The 24,907-nt window shown below is 35.0% G+C and overlaps 1 protein-coding gene across 6 annotated transcripts in view; it reads right to left on the bottom strand.

Annotated features, from left to right (window-relative positions):
• The window catches only part of LOC117611927 (dual specificity calcium/calmodulin-dependent 3',5'-cyclic nucleotide phosphodiesterase 1), a 128,062-nt gene that overhangs the window by 85,324 nt on the left and 17,831 nt on the right, over nucleotides 1-24,907 (bottom strand). The window contains exons 1-3 of one of the 6 annotated variants that reach the window (XM_076690702.1): nucleotides 8,929-9,498; nucleotides 5,069-6,562; nucleotides 3,195-3,462 (exon numbers count right to left, since the gene is read on the bottom strand). The exons of 2 other annotated variants lie outside the window; for them this stretch is intronic. In XM_076690702.1, coding sequence (XP_076546817.1) covers nucleotides 3,195-3,318 — 124 coding nt within the window. In that variant the 5' untranslated portion in view covers nucleotides 3,319-3,462; nucleotides 5,069-6,562; nucleotides 8,929-9,498. Of the gene's footprint in view, nucleotides 1-3,194; nucleotides 6,563-8,928; nucleotides 9,499-24,907 lie in introns of those variants that run through there. 3 more of the 6 variants (XM_034340430.2, XM_034340431.2, XM_034340433.2) reach the window with 3 other exon arrangements.

The following is a 24,907-nucleotide window of genomic DNA, read 5'->3' as shown; positions in this document are numbered from 1 at the left end:
TTTATTAAATGAATTTTTATAGAATTCTAATATCGCATCTACTACATATAACGGTTATTGATATATATATATGTTGAATATAATATAATACTCCAGTTAATTAGATTTTGTTACGTATCACTGAGCCTCTTAACCACTGGGGTTGGAATTTAATCGACTACGTGAGCTATGAGCGTCTATTTAATTTTTTAGCAATTAATTAAGAAAAATTTTCAGTGAAGTGATAAGGTGATATTCGGTCACGATTTGCAATAATATTTAACCCTTTAATATAAGGATATCAATTTGTATTGTATTATAATTTATATCCTTGTACGAAAAGAAAAGTATATTTTGTTTTATATTTACCATTAAGAAAACGTACTTTATAATAGACGTAATTTGGCTGTGTAGTTTGTTTTCGAGTGAACGCGAACTCATTAGCAGCAGAATATATAAGCACGTTTTTAACGTGTTTCAAAGAGAAGGTAACAACTTTGTTTTTCACTCGTCCATAATTATTTTTCCAGCCACCGAAACCTCATGGGTTGCCATTTTAATGGTTGCTTCCCCTCGTTTTCGTAGAAGTTCCCGTTATCGTAGCAACGTTTTCCTTCAAAAACTTGTCCAAGTGAGTGCTTTTTCTGCAAAGGACCGTTTCTGTTCCATCTTTTGTCTCACGCTTATTGCCTCGCGTAATTGCAACTGTTCCACTTTTCTTGTATCCTCCTTAAACGAACAAAGGGTTGAGACTCGTTTACTTTGGCATCGATTTAACGACTGCGTTAGACATTAGAGAAATCGCGTTAATCCTTTCGCAAAGGTAATGTTTAATTATTCGGTCCTAAAAATTGCACGAAGTAATTGTGGAAAATTAAACGAACTAGATTTAATACTAGAAAATTTAATACTAGAATAAATAGATTAAACGTTTCATATAATACAGTCGACACTTTTTATATCGTCGCGTAGGTAAAAGCGGGGTTCATACAAATGGCAATATAGGAAGGGACAAAGTTGATACTCGATAGTGTCTAATGGTGAAAATTTAATAAGAGTAGGTCGTAATTTAAAATCAAAATTTGTTATTTCATATGACTTAAATGAAAATTAAAAGAGTTTCAGGGTCTCTGAAGCTGTGTAAGTTTATTTTGTATGCATTATTAAATAGACAAAACTTTCTTGTAAACCCAACAAACTCTACTTTGTTCGGAGTTATTTCTCCCTGCTTGACTGACTGAAAATTCGATTATTCAACAAAGACAAGTTGGACAACTTCTCGAGCTTTGTTCATGGATCAATGAACGCAGCAAATCTGATGTACTATGCAGTGGCGTACTGATGCACGTGCATTAAATCGGAACGAGATGTTTGAAAGAGGTCTTATAGATATTCGATGCCTGAAACGCGGCTTTCATTAAAACTAGGTAAACCTGTTGTCCATATCCTCCTCCGCTGATGTGTATAATAGTAACTGAGAAAAGCATTGTTGCACAAGTCTATGTTGGTCTAAATAGAATTTAACGCGTTTACTACTAAGTATTTTTTTTAAATCATTGAATCAAGAATTTTAGGTATTTTTTTATTAAAAAAACCTAAATATGCAATTGTAAAATGATATTTAATAGGGGTGTGCGGGTTTCCAAAAATTTGATTCGGGATCAGGTCGGAAATTTTTTTTGGCTTCAAATCGAGTTCAGACCTCGAATTAATATTGGAGTCCTGAAATTACGGGTACTCGAACAAATTTATATACTAGATAAACGTTCGGGATCCTATCAGAACCGAACCAAATCAGTACTCGACCTCACCCCGTCTAAAATTTTCGGGTACCCGCACACATTCAAAATTTATGCTTTTAAAATTAATTTAAGTTGAATAAAATATTTCACTTTCTTTTCTCTGAACGAAACAAATCCAAACCCCGGAAGTAGCTCAGTGCAAATGCCAGTAACAATCTATTTAATGTTCTCTTGAAATTAGCATACATTTCGCAGCCAGTTCGTTGGATGAAAATGTATAATACAAAGTCGTGAAGTTCATTAAATTGGCAAAGGTGACTTGCAACATTTTCGTGCACGTTTCACGGTAAATGTAGCGTTCTATTCGCTATGCGGCATAGTTAATCACTGTCAAGAAAGCAGACTTTTGATTTTTCAGGTTTTAATCAAAGATTAGGAAGTAGAAGAACAAAGAGCTTCGCAACGTAAGGCTTTTAAAATTCTTTAGAGAACATTTTAAGGGAACTGTGCAGTCAAAAGGTCCATTTCCTTTTTATTTTTAGAACGTGTTGTTCTTCGTGAATAAAATGCTAGCCGGTTTATGTCGAAAGTCGCAAAATTACGGATTTGGCAATAAGGAAGGTCAAAGGGTAAGCGAAGACGTTTTCGTTCGTAGATAAATGTCAGCTTTAGAAAGAAGGTTCCGGATAGGGCTAATGAAAAGTCCTATTTATGTGCTTTTTTTAATTAGTGAACACGAGTAGGTTAATACTGATGCAAACCCCGAAATAGAATTTTACAAATTTAGGATTTTAGAACTTTATAATAAATTAGAAAAACATATTTTTACTTTACTTGGTATCTAAGTGACTTGTCTGTCGAGTCTCTTTAAACGAAATCGTTCGTTCATAAAAAGGAGGCATTATTCTGGTGAGAAACGTCAGAAGTTTCAATCGTAGAAAGGAAACGAAACACCGGTATAGGAAAGTGATATTTGCGTGTAACGGTATCGATGAAACAAGTGGTCCTTAAGAATCCCTTTACGACATCGGCAATCCGATCGTGTTGGTTTCCATCGTACCAGGACACCCCACGCAATCGACCAATAACAATCCATTAGCGTTCCGACGGTATATATTTGTTGGGCTATTATCATCATTTTATTTCGGTAAATATACTTGCCAACTTGTGACGATGCTTTCACAAACTTCAACAGAGAATTATGTTTGCTATATATTTTTCTACCGAAGTAGAGGATAATTGAAATGCAATTAGTTGAAACTGATTTAAATTCTTGTTAATTCAAATCTTATAATACTTATGTTGCAATAATGAAATTAAAATGAAAGGCGATTCCACTAGAGATAACAGAGTACTTATTATTCTGTGTTGAAATTGAAAGAGGAAATTAGGCTTCTGCTGTTATGAAATTTAGCAATTAATAATGAATGTTAAAATCTTAATTTTTCAAAAAAAAAAAATGGTGTTAATTACCTATAGTATACGTCGCACCATCCAACTGGAAAGTTGCACTCTTGCACTTCTTGAAGAGCTTTTGATGCGGGTATGGTGGTGGAAGTGGCGGAGGTGGGGGCCCTCTTGGCTCCTGCTTACTCATGGTGTTCCGTACACTTTTAATCACTTCTTAATCATGCATCAGTCGTAATCACTGTTTCTAAATCCTTATCACTCGCGGACGAAAATTTGAACGACAATCACATCGTTTTGATTATCGTGTGCATAATTAATCTCATAAATGATGCTAGAAAGAAATTAAATTATTTTTTTATGAGCTGGTAAATTGTATTTACACCCTAGTACAAAGTGTCTCTCGCAGATTTCTTTATAAGAGACTTCAAGTATTTATAAAACTTTAAATTTATTTACAACGAAACCAGTTGAAAGGTGGCCAAGAAAATTGCTAATTTACTATGAACTTTAATACAAGCTTCCCCATTGAACCTTCTTGCCAGCAAATATAAAATTTATAAAAAATGTGTCAATATAAGCTCTTCGTTCGTAAGTGATGTAATATTTTCTGACAGAAAATCTTCGTGAAACAAGAAACTATGAAACTACTTACTGAAAATTTAAGGAATATCAATTTTTAATCAAAATAGATACTATTCGAATCAATCATTTTTGCTATCTTAAAATTTAAGCAATTTTGATGAAAAATACACGTACGGGTCCTAAACAGATCTAATTAGTATTTATTATTTTATTAGTATTCGAAAAAATCTATTTTTTACTTTATTTTCCTATAACAAATTCAGTTCCCATCAAAAATATTCGAGTACTGTTATCAAGATTTCAATATCTGTCAACGAAAAAAAGAGGAATCAGTGGTGTGTCTATGGTTGGACAGAGGTAAACGAAGTTATCGAAGGGAAGTCGAACGACGCGGTAACGTGACTGATATGCAAATTCGCGGGATCCTCGTGACCGTTCTCGTTTATCACTTTCGCACGCGCGGGACGAACGAAACGTTCCCATTACTCTGGTAAAACTTTCGAAGCACAAAATTCCCAACGATCGTCTCGCGTTTCCGTAACATTTCTCCGAGAACCGGGCCACGGTGCAGCCGCAGTAAAAATCTTCGCAAAGCACCAATGTCGTAGTACTTTATCACGACCGCCCTCGAGAAGGGAGAGGAGCGAGAAGCTTGTATCGTTGGAGGTGGTGCTATGGTTTGGCAAAAGTGGCAAAGGGCAAAGTTCAGTCTCACTTGGTAGACCGCGAATCTCGATGAAAGTCCATCAAACAACGTGACCGAGGAAAATCGTGTCGCGGCATTCTCAACAGCTGTGTCGTGTACGCGTCGTGTACTCCCCCATATACTGGGTGCTTCAGTAGAAACTGAAATATTTCCTTCGTTTCTCATGATATAAAAAATGTTCATAGCATAATCTCAAAAGTTTCAATGAAGAAATACCCTGCAAAACAAACTCTTTTTGTTTTCTCAAAGACATTGGTATTTTTTATTCAACTCAGTATTTAATGACTCATTTTTTAATGACTTAAGTGATTAAAAATGATCCCTTTTAATTTCCCCTTTGAAAATTAAATGACAATTTAATTATAATTATTGTGCATTTCTAAATACAAAATTAGTTATTCTTAAATGATCAGAAACATATATCGATACGTGATTGTATTGAGTTTTATCCCATCCCTAATTCCGCATGTGTGAAACCATGGATAGCACGCGCAGTGTCTGCGATATCACATATAATGGAAATCATTGCGGTTCTGAGTGCGCAAGTGTCCAATCGAGTATCGGGAAGCAAACGTGGGTTCACGCGGTTCTTGCAAATTGCACGCCGATGCGATCGAGTGGTCACCCTAATTCCTCCAGCTATACAAACCACCGATAAATTGCCAACAATCCGAGTGATCCTGTTCTTTCGTCTTTGTTTTTCACCAGCACTAAAAGTTGCTATATCACGGCCACTTCTCTTTCTACTTTTCCCTTTATCCTCGATCGTTTCGTTTTTTCGACCCTCCACCGTTTACCCTAGTTTCAGTTCTTGCCTGTCGTTTTGCACCTTTCGTCATCGTTTCCACAGCTCGATTCCTTCTTTTTCCCTATTTTCCTCTTATCCCAGATCTTCTTTCCCAGATAATTCGTATTCTCTTTTGTGAATTCTATCAAAGAATCAAGCAGATTATTTTTCTCACGTTTTCTTCAATTTTAATATAATTTTATGTAAGGCGCGATATAACCGAATAGCGGGTTATTCTTCATAAAATAATAATATTTGCTAGGCTTAGTTTTCGATAAAATCGAATTTGTAGAGGTTCAAATTAGATGGGAGATCCTCTATAAGTACAATAAGGAGTTAAATCCAGCACTTAGGTTTTGCTGTCATTAAAGCAATTATAGCAACCCCTATATTATTTCTCACTTTTCTTTTACTTTCATTCCGTTATTTATTATATCTCCTGTTCACGTTTTTGTCCCCGTGATTTCGTCACTTCCTGTCCCCGTTCTTTGCCCCTAGCCCTCGTCTCGCCTTCCTCTCGCCCTCCAGCTCAAGAGGCCTCGGTGAATTAATAGTTGGCGTGGTATACGTGACTCCGGAACCGAGTGGCCGCGTCGAGTGCACTTCCTCGATCGTGACGTATCCCCATCGTCGAAGGGCAGCGGTGCATCGAACGAGGGCTGTGCTTTCTCACCTTTCCTCGACGATTCTCAGCCCTCGCGAAATTGCACCAGAAATAAACGATTCTAGGTCGTCTACCGAATCTTTTCGACGTTTTCCTTCGTTTTGATTGGAACCAGGGTGCCTTTGAAAGGCCGTTGCAATCGAGCGAATTGATTTCGAAGAGGATTGCTTTTGCAAATCAGCTCTGGATTTCTGGGTTTCCTTCTTGAATTTTTTTTTTTTTTTGAATTTTTTAGCGATTCCAATCAACGTTTAATGATAAGGAGGACTAATTGCGACTTGATTAGAAATTCCTCGTTCTCTGATGACGTGGAGGATTTCCGAACAATCCAAAATTAAGGACAGAATTTCACGATCTAGCTGCTCAACATGCTTCAGAGGAGTGCAGGAACTCTCGCTCGGGAATCGGTCGGACGTCGAGGCCGTACACGCTAATAAACAGGAATATTCAATGTACCATCGATACATCGTGATCATGGGGGTTCGATGGGAATGCTTTATACGATGGGATTATTAAATTAACTGTGGTAAATTTCAGCGTGAATTATGTAAATCCACTTTAGCGAAGCTATTACGACGATTTTAATTGCATTCCACGCAGCTGCGACATTGTTAATCGGCGTCTCCTCGTGGAAATAACGGAGAGAAGTTCTTCTATTTTTCCGTCTCGAGAAGATAAGTGGCACTCTTCCTCTGTTTGGAAAGAATAATGAATTATAATACCGAGACGTGTCATTTTAAACACGTCCGAGTGATTATTACGCAGGAAACTGCGGTGCGCCAAAAAATTCTTATTACACGATAGTTTTAAATGTTTGACGAAATAATTAGGGTCAGTATTTTTTGTCTTAACCCTTAAACAGCGGAACCTGAGTCAATCGCGACCTAAATTTGCAAACCATATACAAGGGTATTAACGTTGAGCTAAATGTATGCTTTTCAAATGGAAGGGTTTTATATATTGGGAGAATAATTTTTCAAGAAAGAGCGTAAGATTTAGAAACTGAAAATAATAATATTAAATAAATATTGGGATTTTTTCCATAGTCCGCCATTTGAGGATTAAAGCACATTTTGAGAATCTTTTACATAGCTCTTTATGCTAATCTTATTGCAGTCAATTACTAATTGATTGTTGACTAATTTTTCCATCAAGTCGGATAGGAATTGTTCGGGTTGGACAAAAATTGTGTAGATCAGATCGGGTTGTCGAAAGTACTCATACATTTCTAATGAACACTCACGAATAAAAAAAAAACACTTTCCCTCGTAATTAGATAGCCATGGGCGGAAATAAATTTAATTTCAAATAGTCGTTTGTAAATCGAGTTGGTACGCTGAGGATGAAAAATAAAAGAGACACGCTCGTGTACCATAGTCGGACAAAGTTAATTAAATTAAACCAATATCAGTGGATCTCTCATTGCATTAGGAACCGAGATCTCTCTTGACAAACGGGATCTAATAAGCCGGGGAGCGATTCAAACATTTCTCTATCGGTGATTCGTGTTCCAGGAAAGCGGACCAGAAATATCGTTTCACCCAATGAGAAAGGAAGAAAAGTGTTTTTCCAGTAAACGTACCTGCTCGTACGTAGAGCAAACTATCGGCTCCAATATAATATTGATTGTCATTTTCAAACATGTGAAAATTATTCATTGGAAATCAACGAAATGTAATAAGCTGCGTTTTTATGACACGACATTTTTTGGAATCTTTTTTAATAATTGGAGATGTATTTTTAATTGAAGATCGGCCAAAAAACATTGATATAACAATTCTTACAATTTTTATCATTTTATGTTAAATCAGAGTCCACGAGTTTCCACGTTAATTTAATTAGTAAGAAAGAAGGGAACTTCAATGAAATTCTTCGAGCTACGTGACTTCAAAGCACGGTATCGAAAGCTGTATTTGAATTTCCTCGAAAGAATGTGATCGGAATCAAGACGAAAATTACTTATCGGAAGGTTTCATTTGCCTCGCTCGTTTACGATCATCAAATTAACGCGACTGCTGGCCATTTAATTTCGTTCGTGCCTTACCGAGAGATCTAGTGGCGGGCTAAATGAAATTTCCAGCGACAAGCAAGAAGGCAATCACGATTTGGCGGAAACGAAATACGGCATATACCTCGAATAGCATGTACCTCGAATAACGGTACGCCGACGGTTATGTGGGCACGAGTGAACGCAATCTCGAAATACTAAATTTTCAATCGACAGATCACGATTTCCATGGAAATTCGCGCGTGAAACGAGCTCGTTGTTTTCGCGGACTGATTTACCGACCACCCTCGAAATTCACGGCTATAAAGTATAAATTCTCGTTGGTAAACTGTGACATTTGAACGTGGACGAAAATGAATTTTGAGGTAACATTTTTTTTTTCTAGTTGTCAAATAAAGGATTAACCGATTTGTATTCGCTTTTCAAAAAGAAAAATCATCCGTAATAGGAAAATATATTTGAAAGCAAAATATTTTCATTTGAAATTTAATTTTTTATAAAGAATACAAATATTCTAGTGTACAAGTAAAATAAGTTCGTTTGATATATACTGACGTTTAAATTGAAAATAAAGTAAATAAACAAGGAATGACCATAAAAGTTAACGTATATTTAAATAAAAAATACTTTAATAAATTTTATAATTGAAAATAAGAAATCTGAAATAAGTTTGCGACACATTATAATAAGTTTCAAATTGCTTCGACACATATGCTTGAACTTCGGTGCACACGCATCTGCTAAAGGGAAGGAGCCAATATTTCCGACCTACATTTATCCTTTGGCGATTGCAATCGAATAAACCCTAAGAAAATCCGGTTCCCACAAAATTTATTTTCTAAGAGCTATTTCTATTTCATTCTCCCTCGGTAATATTTACACGACGGTCGTTTTAGTTTTGATAACCGAAGTAGCTGTTGAATCACCGTTAGACGAATGCACAAGAATGCAGAGGATTAAATCAGGCAAAGCATTCGACGATGCGTGAAAAGAGATAAGCAAACGGAAAGAGAGCACAATTATGTTGCACAATTCCTAGTGTCCTTTCACCTTTTTCAGTAATCCTTTCACCAATTAGACACTCACAACGATCGCTAATTAATCGAGATACCTTAAGCACGTTTCAATTATGTACACGATCACATGATCGTTGAATTTGAAACGAATCACTCGGGTGATGTTTCATTCGATTCGGCGGTGTTTGGCGCGGATACGGAAAACGCGAAAGTTGCTCGGCGAAGGAATAGACGACTCCACGTGTCTCGGCTCGCGGTGCGACTCGAAAGCTCAAAAGCTCGCCTTGAAAGCCGCGCAAGCGTGCCGCTGAGCGAGTTGGCAAAAGCCAATCCGTGAAAGCTTCTATGCCGTTCCGGCTGGGAATCGAAAGGGAAACGCTTTCAGAACGACTCGTATCAGGAATAATAATTACGCTGGGCGATGTGTACGCTTTAACCCTTTGACTTGTCGTACGGTCTAACAAAAATTCATCAGGGCTGCTTGAGACGTATCATTATATTCATTAGAAGCGCGCTCGTCATTCATTTATTTATGAATATGTCCAACGCTATATTAGTTTAATAAAACAAAATTTACTGAACGACAGGAAAACAGATGGTCAAATTTTGGTAGAGTTTCTATTTATTTATTTTTTTAATAAAAAAAGTAGGTTGTAGAAATGTAGCTTTTCCTTTTTATTTATTATGGAGAATTGTAGATAGTATTGTATATGGATTCTAAATTTAAATTGATAATGTAACAAAAGAATTGAAAACCACTTTAATGTTTAAAGATCTATTAACGTTTGTTATATTAATATACTGATCAATTTTCATAGGTTCTATACATAATAGTAAGAAATTGAAAATGATAATAAAATGGTCTGCACTAGGAACCGTGGGTTATTTCCAGAATTCCAGTTGGAATACAGCAAAATCTTAAACATACCGAAATGTAAAAATGTAATGCATGAAATCTGGACTACTAAAACGATAGTAAATAAAAAACCCAGAGGAAAATCCGAGAAATCAGGCTGTAATATTGAACATCTCAAACATGAGAGACTTTAAGCTGTAGAGAAACATTCACAGCAACGTTTGAAAATTCTAAATTCGGATTAAAATCGGTCAAATCATTGCTTCTCGATTGAAATAAAAAGCTTTTGCTGACAGTCGCAAAAAGTAAATGGAAAAATCCCTGAACAGATTTTCTCTTTGATTTAGAAGTTAATCGTAATACCACAATGCAGTATGAATTTTGTATTTTATATATATATTGTAATTACTTAGTAACTCGATAAATTATGAATGAAGTGTGGTAGAGACAGATTAAATGGTAGGCCGCTTTCCAATATCTCACTATAAATATCATGCAAATTTAGATACACTTGGGAGATGCAATCAGCGGAAATAATAAGTATACAATATTATTTTAGTCCACATTTGTTGGAACGAATACAAACAGTCTCTGAAATGCGACGACCGCTTTGTTTGTCGATGACTAAAATTCAACCCGAGCCGTCATGACAAACATGTAAACAATTATACGTTCAAAGCATGATCGTGAACATGAAACAATTCCTCAGGGGTCCATTTAACCTCTACTGGTTTAATGTACACACGCAAGTTCAGTATCGAGCACAGTAAACTTCCGTAGGAAAAATGGCAATATCAAAATCTCAATATTAAAAATGATTTACTTAAAGAATGTATTTAATGTCAATTAATTACCGCTTATGCCATCAAGTTTGTCACGTGTAAGTACCGCATTAAATGGTTAATTTTAATTGCTTATGAGATTTTGGAGATCATAAATAATTTAATTTAAAATTTTTCAAAAGATACTTCATAGAGATGGGAAAGGATTTTTCAGTACAAAGAAGAGTTTATGGAAAGTAAACTATGGTCTTTATTCTTTGCAAAAGCTGTCTTATGATCGATCAATGATTGAAATGCAAATTCCTGTGTATTTTAGGATAATCAAGGGTTTGACGAAGGGATTATTATAATACCTTCGGCGTCACGGAAACCTTGAAATTCCTATTAAACCTTCAAAGTTAATCCAAGAAATTGCACTAAAACATTCAATCACCAAAATGTACAGTTCCATGTACTTTCATTCTTACTTATTTAACGATCAAGAACATCTTTTACGTGCTTCAGAAGATTTATTTTCAGTAGTCGTATGGGACAGATTGTATTGAAAGTGATTTCTGAAGTGCTATTTGACCTAATTCTTTTGGTATTACCAATATAAGGATAAGAGTGGAACATTGAAATCTTACGCGACACGGTGGTGAAATTTTACACCTGAACCGAACGTTAAAATAAGAATCGGCTCCTTCCAATCTCGTTCGATTTGATGGTAGCGTTGATCAGCTATATCCTTTAGATTGGTGTGGTAATAAATATCACCAGATGGAGGGTGCAACCTTCTGCATAGGAAACTGGTAGATCATTCCGATACGATATTCGTGAATCGAATCGCGATTCAATTTCCATATTTTCTTTTCAATCTTCTTGAGATCTATTTAACGGTTATGTAGGGTAAGGTTGGGATTCTTTGTACATTTTCTGGAATTATACTTGTAAATCTATGTTAACCTTTGTTAAATTTTGTACATTATCCAAATGTATTTTACACTCGTAGCACTTGGCTCACGTATGTACAGAAAACACAGCTAAATAATATTTTACGTTGTTGATATATCTATCAAGTACACTTTTGATCAAATCAGGCTTCCCTGGAAAAAGTGGCGATGTCCCGGGTTCCCGTCTCTCCCGTCTTTTCTGTTTGATTTTTCGCATTTGAAAAAAACGTTTAGAAAAACGTATAAAAAATTTTAACTTTACGTTATTGCTACATCTTGAATATTGCTACAATATTGATACATCTAATTTTATTTGAAATATCGTTAGAGTCGTTTTCTATGGATCACAATTGATTCTGCTCAGCGGTTCGAGAGTTAAATTGTGCATCTTTCTGTAACTAATCTTCATTATAAAAATGTAGAAACGAAGCTCGATAACGTATTCAATAAAATTTCAGTATCATTCGAGCGTTTCTTTCTCTTACTTAGTAATTGTTCCGTGAAGCATCGACGGGACGAGATAATTTGAAATCGATCACAGCCCGATGAAGAGAGAACCTCATTACAATTTGCAATTTAAACCGGCACAATAATTACCGTTCTATGAAGATAGAAACCTTATTAATTTTTCTTCGATTCATTATCGAAGGAACATTTATTACTACCTATTCTTAGAAATATTTAGAACGAAAACTGTCGAACCGAAAACTTTAAAGAATCGTGTCGCAACTAGAACACAAATGAAATTAATGACTTTATGAAATAGAAATCTTGGAAATCTTCCCTCGTTAGTAAAATTATCTCCTCATTATTTTCAAGGATTTCTCGTGTACTAACAATTACAGAATAATAATATTTATGGAATTTGTCGAGAAATAAGCAAAACTCGAGACAATTCTTGGCGCTGTATCGCTTTGTCGTTTGGTGTCCGGATACGCAAAACTCTTTTTAGTACATCAACTGTCGGAAAATACTGCGATACAGTGCTTAACGGATGCGGAAAGTATAGAAGGAAAAGATGCACTTGGTCGAAGCGGTGAATGAAATAACGCGCAGAACAAACGCCAAGAATTTTATTCATTTCGTTGCACATCCATTATTTCAGAGCCAAGGAAAATGAGCGCACTGCGAATTTGGACTGAAAACTCGAGAAGCTTGAAAGCTTACCTTGAAAATCGTGCGAGTGAATTTATTTAAACTGCGGGTAATACAGTTGGCAAAGAAGCAATTTGCTTTCTCGAAAATGTTTAAAAGTGAGACATTTTTAGAGTGTAAAAAGATAAGATGATACTGATTTAACATATTGACTACTGCACAGGTCACTGTTAATGTATAATCAAATACAGAAAAGGTTCTATTAAAGGCGAGCTTTTTGTGATGCTTAAAGTTCAGTTTTGTAAAAAAAGAGAAAAGTAGTATTCTTCCACTTGCCATTTCGTAAGGGTGGAAATGTCCACTCAAAAAGGTGGAGATTTCTTCTGAAGGAAGTAGTCCTTTTTCAAACTTTTAAGCATCGATAAAGGGGCGAATGTCAATGACCTTTTCGTACCACAATTCCTACTCGACCCGAACCGGTATTTTCGAGTTTTCCCACATCTATGATTTCGAGAACTTGACCTGATCTAATATTTTCAGTTTCTCATACGTTTTAGCAAAATTTAAAAATTATATATAATTATTAATATCTGATTCCTTAAAACTTTGATTGTTTTATAAAGTTGATACATTTGTCCCTCTGATCGTAAGACAGATTCAGAATTTGATTCATAAACTTTCGAGTACAATTCAATATCCCTTTATCCCACCTAAGGATCGTTATTTATTGCTTCTCTCGAAAGCTTTCAAGATACCCCGTATCATCATCATGAAGTCATTAATATCCGGTAACAAAGTATCGAAGAAGTTAGCATCTGTTCCTACAATCTTAAAGTCGGTGGTATTCACCCCTACAATCGCGTAGCTAGTATTTATCCCCATCGCTTGGATATAAGGTGTCGATATCAGTTCACCCACTCTATGGCTTGTCACTGTGGATATCAACTTTTTATCTACGTTCAATGTCTATAGTTCGTCGATATCGTATTCACAATCTAACGGTCATTGCTACCGAGTATGGCAATTATATAACTGTCGATATTCTAATATTAAAAAAAAATATTAGGAGTAAATTTTAATACGTTGACTGCTACAGGGGTTATCAAAAGGTGTAGCAGGAACAAGGGTAGGTTTAAACAAGGTTTAAGGATAGTTACAGGGTAAAATAGAATTAGTAATTTTAGCCACATTAATAGAAGAAAAGACAGATAAATTTTCAATAGTCTTAGTATCGTAACGAGAATGTAAGATAATAAATTATAGATTAATAATCCATATCCATAAGTAAAGTTTAGATGTGTCTAACTATAACACATACACGGCAACATTTTATCATTTCAGTGAACGGGGAAAATGAGTACAATTACGAAACGTTAATACTTTTTCTGGAAACTTGTTTCGCGGTATTAAAAGTTGAACGAGATTGTATCCAGAAGTGAAGAAATCACGCGATTCCTTTGAAGCTCATTTCAAACATCCAATCAGCTTTCCATTCTTCCGTGTTCTCGCGAGAAACGTTGTTCGCTTGGATCTCTGATTATTGCACTTGAAACAGTGCAAGACTGACTGACTGGCGGTGTTTATCCCGTTCACGAGCTACTTGCTCGCTGTTCGCCGTATTCCGGCGATACTGAAATTTACTAGCCTGCATGCTTAAGTACCGCGTTTCGTGCGCTGACGGATCGATAGAGGAGAAGATGGAAGATATGCAAAGGGTCGTTCAAACTGAAACCACTGACGGAAGAATACGAGCTTTTGCGTTCTTCGCTCGTGGAAAATTGCAGATTGTACTATACGCACCAAGCTTATGGTGTTGACATACGTAGCAAAGAACAAACCACCTCTGTTGATCTGCTACTGAATTTTCTTTTATGACTCGATAAAGTTTTACGAGTTCAAAGCTTGCAGTGCTTGCAATTTAAAAAAAAAAAAGTTCCTAATATTTGAATTTATGACTCCGTTTTCGTGATATTCAAATTCTGGCGCGTAAAAGTTTTTTGACTGGTACCTATCTTGTTGTCCCAGGTATTTATTAGAGGTGTGTATTTACTAGGACTTGGAAATTTCAAGTACCCGAAACTCAAGTCCGGTCTGCATTGTTCAGGATCAGGTCGGGTTAGGTTCTCGAAATCTGTAGATTACCCGGATCGGGTAACGAATTATTTTGGTTAGCTTAAAATTTGTGTCGAAACATAGTTTTCCAAATTTCGGAAATTCCAAAGCTTATATTTTTATTTACAACAAATACGGCTCTCATAATTTTGTTGTATCATAAATACAAAGGTTGAACCGATTAAGATAATGATTAATGAATTGTCTCTAAATTTGTAAAAAAAATTGATTTGATATCGAAATGGTTAATGAAAGCATCTGTGTCATCGTCTCCTGTATTGATTTTTTTCCTGTCTCATTGCTGATTGATATCAGGCCTGACAACACGATGATCCTCCTTATCTACCTTTTGCGAGCCATTGCTGTTGTTTTAGACATCTCAAGGTTCGACTTCAACATGTCGAGAGTCCTTGTTGTCTGCTTCCACGATCTGAAATTTCTCCACGATAGTACATACATTGAGATATATCTAGAAACCGAGCCAAGAGATTCGTTACAGGATTCGCCAACTCTAAATTGCTTTTAAACGAAGATTTATTTTTATTTTACGATGATGATTTGTTTCATAAATTCATTCGAATAATGAAATATTTAATGTTTAACTATAACGCATTGAATTCAGTGATTCAGATTCTATTATAACGTTAAGTATCTAATAATACTATAATTCCTTTTGAATTTATAATAAATACTGTGGAGAGATACATATATAGAAAATTAAACCACATGTTCATGCATAATTCAGCTAAATATGAATTGATTATTGTGAATCAATACTCGAGTTTAATTTTCCATATTTACTGATTGCTGATCTAAAAACAGTAAAGCAAAATTGATATAATATTTGATTGAAATTAAACTGTAAGCAAATGCGCAGATCAATGAAAAATAAATGAAAAATGAAACATAAATATGTAGCTTTGAAACGATCTGGAAAGTTGAAATATTTACGCAACAATAATATACAAACTTTGTGGTTCTGTGCTCGAAACAAAAGTTTTGAAACAACTCCTGTTGGCCATAAAATACCGTACAAAAGAAGATTTCACAGTGATTGCTTTCCCTATCTTTTAACTGCACTTGCTGGAAAGTTTGATACAGTTGCTCTTTTCCAAGTTATCTGGAGAGGGAATAAAACGCTCTTTCTGGAGACTTAATTTTCCAAAGGCTAGATGCTCCGTCATTTCTTTCTAACGAATATGAATGCCTTCATTTTTCCTCATTTTATTCGAAACGTGCGCCGGCCTAATAGAGAATTATATCATTCAAACGAAAATGTTACGTTTGTGGTCGGTATTAAAGGATAAATGTTATGCTAATCATATTATTTAAAAATATTTATCTCGGATGAAAAATATTTTACAATTATTATACGAGTACACTCGCAAACAAAGTAAGCTCTCCCTAACTAAGAATAATGGCGTACAGGGAAAGCAGGAATACTTAAAATCTTAATTTTGATGATATTAATATTAAAAATGGTGGGAGGCCACAAACCTTTACAGAGTGGTCCGAAATTCGTGGTACAAATGGGGTTAGTCTGATTCTATGGCTCAAAATAAGACGAAAATCAAGAATAACGAAATTGCCTGGAAGGCTTCGTTTTCGAGAAAGATAGATTGCGGCCTGTTCTTTACATTGGCATTTTCCGTAGGAATGCCTAGAGGGAAAGCTGAGCATCTGAGACATCACCTTTTTTCTTCGGGAATCAAAAACATACAAAGTCCTTAGAGAGCGAAAAGAACGAAAACAAAAGCTTAATTAAAATGTAATTTTAATTTGATCAATTAGTATATATACCTTTTTATCTTCATAAAGATAATTAATGTGATATGTACGGAGTACTAATTATGAATTTATTATACGGTGTAGTAAGTCTATTTTGCTGATGGCAAACGGAGGAACGAGCAATTATCTGTAATTGCCTCGTTAGCAATTTAATAGATGAAGGACGGAAACAAAAAGAGTTGAAACCCACTCAAGTATTCATTTGATTCTGATATTATGAAGTGAATATTAGCATGTACAATGAGTTGCGTTGATTCTGTCGCGGTGTGTGACACTAACACTTATTCACGTCGGAGAGTCGATTGGCGAGGAACATGCGAAGGAGGAACGCGTTGGGTAAACGATGTAAGTGCCCAAAGAAATGAAAGAAAATGATTCTTTTAAAGAAAAAAAATTGTGAATTCCATGTGAAACATGATGCAAAAATTGTAATTATTAAAATTATTAATTCTTATTTTAAAATTTTAGGATTCCAAAGTTGCAGTTTCAAAACTAAAAAATTTCAAAACTTTTTAAATTGCTGATTTTCTTTGTTTCAGAATTCAAAATCCAAAAATTTTGAGATTGTAAACTTCTAAAATTCAGATTTTGTAAATTCCAAATTTCCAGATCATAAAAATTTCAAAATTTCAAAGAGATCTTGCTCATTTCAGAAAATTGAATTCTCTTTCTAATTTTTTGAAATGACCAAGTGAAAAAAGAAACCACAACCAAACCATAAATTGTACTTAAAATGGCACAATACTTCTACGTTTATATTGTATTTCATAATTTCTACATGCAACAAGAAATTTTATTTTCTTAACAAGTACTCTTGCTTCTTGACTTTATTTGAGATGATGAAGGTCTTTGTTGTCAGCTTTTTGTTTGGTTGCATGAAAAAACTTACCCCGAAAGCGCACGATTTTTGTAGAACGTTGCTCTGATTGAGAATTCAACATGAATAAAACATCGCTTGATACAGCGAAGAAAGGCAAATTTGTCAAAACTTTTCGAGCGGAACTTATTATGTTCGGTAAAACTTGAAGTGGCTCGGTTCAACGTGGAAACCTAAACCTCGAAAGCTTGGAAGTTTGAAACAATCGTTTAAGTAGTTGTTTTGGTAACAGTTCACTCGATACCTCATATTATTGACAACTTTCTAAATTAAATCTTTTCATTTCACACCCCAGAATTCACCCCTTTTTCTTCGCTCATTTTTCGAACCCAACTACGTCTCAATCTTCCAATATCTTTCTCAGTTCACCCGGTATACTCATTTTCGTGTACCTATATCTATCTCTGCTCATCCGACCCTCGAATTAAATTACACCCCCGAGGTTGAGGGACTTGAAGCCGCAAGCAGGATAAAGACCGACCACAACGAGGACGTGGTTTCGTTTCGTTCACTGACGCTGTCGTTTCGTTCTTTATTCCTTTTTTTCTCTTTTTTTTTTTTGCTTTCTTTCTATCTACGGACACGATAATTTGATGTCGACTGCGAAAACGCTTCGTAGCTAGATACTTTTACGATTTGCCTTTCGGGTTTTGCGTTATGCTACTCGAGGTGGTTGAAATGTGATCACATATTAGAGTTAAAAAAAAATTTTTAAGCGCAAATGTTTATACTAAAATACAACAGTAGACTATCGTTATATTGCCGCATGGTCGGTTTGACCGACCCTGATTGACTGATCATGTATTTAGATCCCTAAAACATTTCTTAGATAGTAAAAAGTATTTCAATTACGAAGAGGTTAAAAATGGCATACAAAAATATTTTAATGAAAAAGAAGAAAGATTTTTACAAAAAAGGGCCTGTAATGTTAACCTTTAGTTCAGTGTGTTAAATACATTAAAATATGAACAAGTAACTAAAGGCTAAATATTTTTAAGTATACATTATCGTGGACCAATTGTTTTTCAGCACAGTATTTGTGCTTTCGTTCGAACTACTGAATTTGGGTCAAACACAATGGAGTGCATTGTACTCTTAACCTTTCTGTGAGGTATATTGCCGGTCGACGTTGCAATGCGGTAAAATTTCTCGTTCGTCGGTCTCAAGCTTATGTTTAAAGGAACGGAATTTTGAATGGTGGGTTTTATAGAATCGTTCGATCCTGAATGACCATTGAAATTACATTAAGGTATCCGTTTCGTTTTATAGTAAGCTATGTGTGAGCTTTATTGTGGAGAAACGAATGAGGATACATGTATGTTTGAAAAAGTAGCAAAAGATAGCCAATTTATTTTTTCATTTTCTTTTTTAATTAAACAAAAAATTACAAAGTAGATTTTAAAATTTGGAAATGAAGAAATAGATATTGAATACTGAATACAGCATTTTCCGTATTGAAAATACAAGAAAAATAAATTCAATGGATAATAAAAATGACCAGTGAAGAAAGGAAGAAACATCAGTTGAATTTAACTTATTTATCAAACGGGGTAGAGGATTCTTTATTGTCAATATTCATAAAAAGAATAGTGGATACTGTCGAAGTAGGATCGCGATCACATCTTTCAGCCTATAAGTCCCTTCTGCTCGTTCACTCGACCAGAAGAGATTTATGTTCAAGATTTCGAAAGAACGGCAGTTCCCAAAGAGGACAGGAAACACTCTTAATTCATCGCATTATTTGTCATGAATCTTTTGATATTCGACTGATCCTTCCTTTCATGTCATTTATACAAAGAATATAAAGATGCACTCTGAAAACCCTGAAAATCTAGAACTATGAAATATGAAAACAGCATCTAGATGGTTAGTGCTTTAAAAGTGAAAGAATGATGTGGTTCAGCATTATACTGAAAAATAAAGCAATGTTTTTTAAATTTCTTTTCTTTCTGTTTTACATTTCATATTTTACATAAATGTATGAATATTTCAAGTAACTTATTGTTTTTTATTGTTTCTTATTGTTAGTACTATTCACAGTTCTTTTAATTAGAAAATAACAGCTTGAAAAAAAGGATACTATTTAGGTAATTTATTAAGCAACAAACATGAGTTAATTACTTGATACTAGGGCTACTAATTCGGATCGGGTACTCGAGATATCCGGATATAAAAGAACTTCCAAGTTAATCAATTAACTCAGTTAAATTCACATATTGATCACAATTTGTAAATTTTATTTTTCTTTATTCAGATTTTATTATACATAATTGATATTTTGAAATGAAAGAAAAAACTTAATCCTAGGGATAAAAAATGAAGTATTTGAAACTCCTTTTAAGGAGGAAATATATAGAGCTTTTAATTTAATTATACTTACATTGGAAAGAACATATCTATTATTAGTTTTTTTCACATATAAAATGAATGAGCCCGTCTTTAAAATAAACAATTCCATTCTGGTTGATAAATGACTCAGTTAGAAGAACAAAAATGCTTTCCATCCTAAATAAATTAATTCTTTCGGGTCATCCAAGCAGTTCGCGTGTATCTTTAATATAAATAATTCTGTTATGCTTAACAAACGACCTAGTTAACAGGACAAAAATGCTTACTTCCTTAAATTAATTAATTAAGATGAAAATATATCTCTTGGGTCATCCAATTGGTGCATATTGTGCATGAACGTATATTTCTCTTTCGATTCGGCCACTTGCCAAAAGTAGTAACTACGGCAAAGAACATGGCACTGCATTTATTATGCTCGAATAATCTTGCGTTGCTTTTGTTATTTACTGTCGGACTTTGGATCTTGCTGTATTTCCCGTGTGGCCTTCGAACCCATCCCATGTTTCATGCTTTTATTATCGAAACTGGCAGAAGATGAAAAATTGTTGGGCAAGCAGAGACAATTACCTATTTTCTCTTACCTTCGCTTGATTTGAACTTTCAACATCGCATATTTTTTCATTCTTTTTCATGTTAATTTTGCGATTGTGAAGTAACCAATTTAGTAAGAAATTGTAAAAAATGATTTATCATAAAGAATCTCAAAATTAATAATTTTGCAAAGTTATAAATGTAATTTTTAAAAATAAATTAGGTCTTTTTGAATTAAAGAACGTTTTATTAAATTATTAAACCATGATTGAAAAATTAGACTGAGAGTTGCAAGTTTTTCGCCTTATAATATTAACTACATTTGTATAAATTTAAATTAAAAAAGGGTTGTACTAAAATAAGATGAAAATATACAAAACTAATTTCCTTAAATTCACACCAATTTTATTGGAGAAAAGCTAATTAATTAGTTATGAAAACGAAACAGACATAAACGAGGCAAAGTTTACTGAAAATTAAGTAGGACGCTCTGAGAGTGTAAACCGGTATCAACCCAATTAATCGTAGTAATTAACTTTTTTAATAGGATTGGAACAAGTCTCGTTGATTAAATTCTAAACGTCGTCGTTCAAAGCTCGACCTTATTTCGCCTCGCGTTCGCTGGAAAAACGCTTTAGGCTCTGTTTAACGCTTCCTGGCAAGGTGCGCTTAAAACCTACTGAAAAAGGTCGATTTTAATGGAACAATGCACAGAACATAACTACAGTGCGTAAATCTGCACTTTTGCTGTACACATGTAGGTACCCGTTAAGTAATATCTTCGCGTGTAAAAATGAATACACGTATGGAATTATAGCAATTGTTTCCAGCTAGTTATTTGTTCAAAATAAGTTACAATTTTGCACTGCTATGGAAGCTATTTTTAGAAATCTTGAGATTCTGACAATCGTCAGTAACACAATTACTTGAAGTATTTTTATAAATCCAGTATTAACCCTTTTCCTACCACAGGTGACTATAGTCGCTCGTTGCGAAATCTTCCTTACATACCACCAGCGACTAAAGTCGCTAGCCACAAAATCTTTCTTACATACCACGAGCGACTAAAGTCGTCCGCCACGAAATCTTCCTCGCTTATCCGTGAATTGTAGTCTTGTGGCACGGCAGCCGGTTTTGCAAAAGCGGTCAGGCGGTCCAACTTGCAGTAGCAAAAGGATTTACTAGGGATGTGCGGATTCCTGGAAGTCGGGTCGGGAAAGCTAGGCGGGATAGAGTGGAGCCGCAAATTCGCTCGATTTCGCTACGTTAAAAATTTACCGTGTTAAAAAATATTGAATGGAATTTTTTTTAACTTCAATTTTATTTAGAATAAATTTCAATTTTAGGACCAGGCTTATCAGCCAGAGTCCCCGAAGTATTAATAGTTCTGGGCCCAAGAAATCTTAATCTGATCTTGCTGTTATAATCCTGGACTAATTATAATAATTGCAAAAGCTTTCAGTCTAAAAAACATAATTGTTTTTGTCATCAAAATTTTTATGATCAAAATTATTATCAAATTTGTTATTCCTTGAAGAAGACCGTTGAACCATAATCCAATGCTGTTGAAACTAAGTAGCTTTAGTAGCTGCAAAAAGCGAACCGAACATTCGATATTTCATCTTTAATCTCTCCCTGTGCACTGCTTCTTTGTTCTTAGCAGTCGTTACAGTGGATCCTCTTATCACCATTTTCTTTAACAAGCTCGTTTTACGCTCCATTTACCCATTGACCCTGCTGCCTTTCTTCTTCTGCTTTTATCTCTTATCAGCTACAACCCAACAGGGACAAATGTGTCAATCTATATTAATACACACTGAAATTTCTATGTAAATACCTTGCTTAGCGTTGAAGTGTTGTATTTTTAGTAAATCGTAACATGTTGGCTACGTCGTCGATTATATATGGAAGTTACTTGAACCTCCATGAGAATTTATCACTCATATTATAAGAAATTTCAAAATACTCTTACTTTATAAATTATAAATAATGGAAATATAAAAATATTGTGAAAGGTAAAATTTATTCAAAATAAAACTACTGTTTCGTGAAACTTCTTATAATTCATAATACATTGTGTATTTGTATCATCGAATTCATAATGTTCTACTGACTGTTAGAAGGAGAATCGATCATCCACATCGCAATCACATTGTTGGTTATCAGTCATAAAATAAAACTTACAAACTAAAGTACTTATGCATTAAAAGGAGGTCACGCGTCGTAGAGTTCTGTAAATCTTCGAGGTTGCGTTCCTAATATTTACTAGCTCGAGAAATGTTTCCGTTCACGTAAAATGTTCGCTATTTGTAACACTGCAACGTGATGCATTCTGGAAATGGCTGCCGGTACATTTGACCCGAGATTCGCAAACAAACCAATATGGATGTCCTTCTCACCTCTTGGCAAATACGTGAGACACACCCATGAACGATAATACCTGCTGCAAGTTAGCATAGTTTGATATTATGTGTGTATAGGCAATTAGTGAGATGTAACTACCGTAGACACGTGCATCGAGGAACGGTTTACGTTCAACGTGATATGTAGGTACACGGTAAAATTTGTTCCACATCTACATAAGGGAATGTCGATCTTTGGAAAATTCGTAAAATTTGGAGTAGGATAGAAATTTGACGTTCTATATGAAGATTTCGGGTAGCCGATACTCGGGTCAAACCTGCACAGTTCGGGTCGGATCGGTTCGGGTCTGGTCGAGTTCCTGAAAGTATCTTAGAACACTATTGCACGCGGTCCCAGGGGTGAAGTTGGCACTTGGCGCGGTCCTAGGTGTCGACTATAAATTCTAAGTATTGGGTTCTTTTGACCCATTTTATGACAGGCGTTTCGGCACATGACTGAGGAGGCCCTAGTGTAATACAAAGGTCTCAGAGCCTCCCCGAAAGGGTGGTCGCTGAGGAGTTCTAGTGAGTAAGAATCTTAGACTGCCTGCCGCCTTTCCCCTTCGGGGTAGTGGGTGTCTATAAAGATTTTTGCACATTTAAAAAAAAAGGGTTTTCGAAATTATAGATACGCAGAAACCTGTCGCACACCTCTACTGTTTTGGAAAAACGGATTATAAATTAAGATTTGTAATCGAGAGATACAAATTTATACATATACCCCTAAAATTCTTAATTAATTTTATATTATATTTTGAACAGTTTAAACTTTTTATAACCGAATTAGCTTTCTTTAAGAATTTGTGATTTCGTTTACACTATCAAGATCACTATTTTTATCCAATATTTATTAGAGCGTAAAAAAAACACAAACGAAAACCTTCCTTGAGATAGAATTATTGAAGGTTCCAGAGGGTGTAGACTGACTTGTTCCTCCTTTGTGTACGTACATGGCTAGATATTTCTCGAGTAGTGACAGGAACGCTCTCAAGAATCTGATTATTGCAGCCTTGATGTTCGCCAAGGTTTAATCGAGAACTCGAGGCGAATACTTGAAAACTTTAGCCCGTAAATGAGATCCATCGTTGATCGTCGATGTGGCTTTTATTAAATTTTCTGACCGACCATTAGCACCTTTGAATTTCCCTTTTAATACGTTTTCTTTTTGTTTACAATACTTTAAGATTATCGTATTAAAAATTAAAAAGAGTATTTTCACTTGCACGTTTATTTAAATACCTTTACAAAATTATTCAATTCAATACATAGTGTGATGTTCAGTAATTAATCAATTTTTAATATACCTCATCAGCACACATAAGTGTTTCCTAGTAATTAGAGTTTCTGTAGATCTTACCGCGCATATGTTTTTTCACTGTGGTAATTAACGTATTAAATAAGAGAGTAAGTAGAAACGGTATGGAGATAGTCAGGCATCCAACAGCTGATAATTTACCGACCTAAACTACTGACGACAGTTTCGAACCAGAGGAACTATGGAAGGAATACTGGCGCCAGCTAGGTAACCAACGAAGGAAACTTGAAGAAAATTATTGATTTTTCCTGACGAAGGAACAATTTTCTGACCAAAGATAACAGAGGTACAAGGTCTTATCGGTTTACGATAAGGACTTGACAACCTCTTCTTTTTTAAAAACATTATGGAAAACGATATTTTACGCTATGTGTATAGGAGCCGATATATTTCCTTGCTGGTTTATTTTCTTCCGTTTAAAAAAGAATATAAAACATAATAGTAATTCATGATAGTCGTATAAAAGAAAAGTAATAGATATTACAAAATGAAAAGATTGTAGAAAATGACATTTACAAAATTATATCATCTATAAAAAATATTAACTTATGTGCTAATCGAAGGCAATTTTCCCCAAGGAAAATAGCGACCCCCTCCCTTGTCTTCCCTGGATTCTTGGGTTTCGGGGTTTCCTTTCCAGCCCTCCCGGGCGGCTCCTGCGGGTTTTCAGGTACCCAGATTCTCGGTGCTTCCCGGAGATCTCCCCCTTTTCGGGCTCTTGTCCCTCCGTGGGGGCAGTCTCGAGGAAAATGAAAATGTACAGATTTAACGATCCCGGGAACATTTGCACAATAAAAAAAAACCACTCACATAACTCAGAAACTGGGGACCACAAAAACAGAAATGTATTAATATCTGAAACACCATATGTACCGATGATTGCATCGAATATTAAATTTTAACAAATTAGTGCGATCGTTGACGACAGAGTTTCCTGGAATTCGTTTTGTCTCTTTTCGGAAAATTTGGCTCGC

Source organism: Osmia lignaria, chromosome 10 (genome assembly GCF_051020975.1).
Source record: "Osmia lignaria lignaria isolate PbOS001 chromosome 10, iyOsmLign1, whole genome shotgun sequence".
NCBI lineage: Eukaryota > Metazoa > Arthropoda > Insecta > Hymenoptera > Megachilidae > Osmia > Osmia lignaria.
Note: the sequence above shows the minus strand (reverse complement) of the source record. Positions and strands in the feature narration are given on the sequence as shown.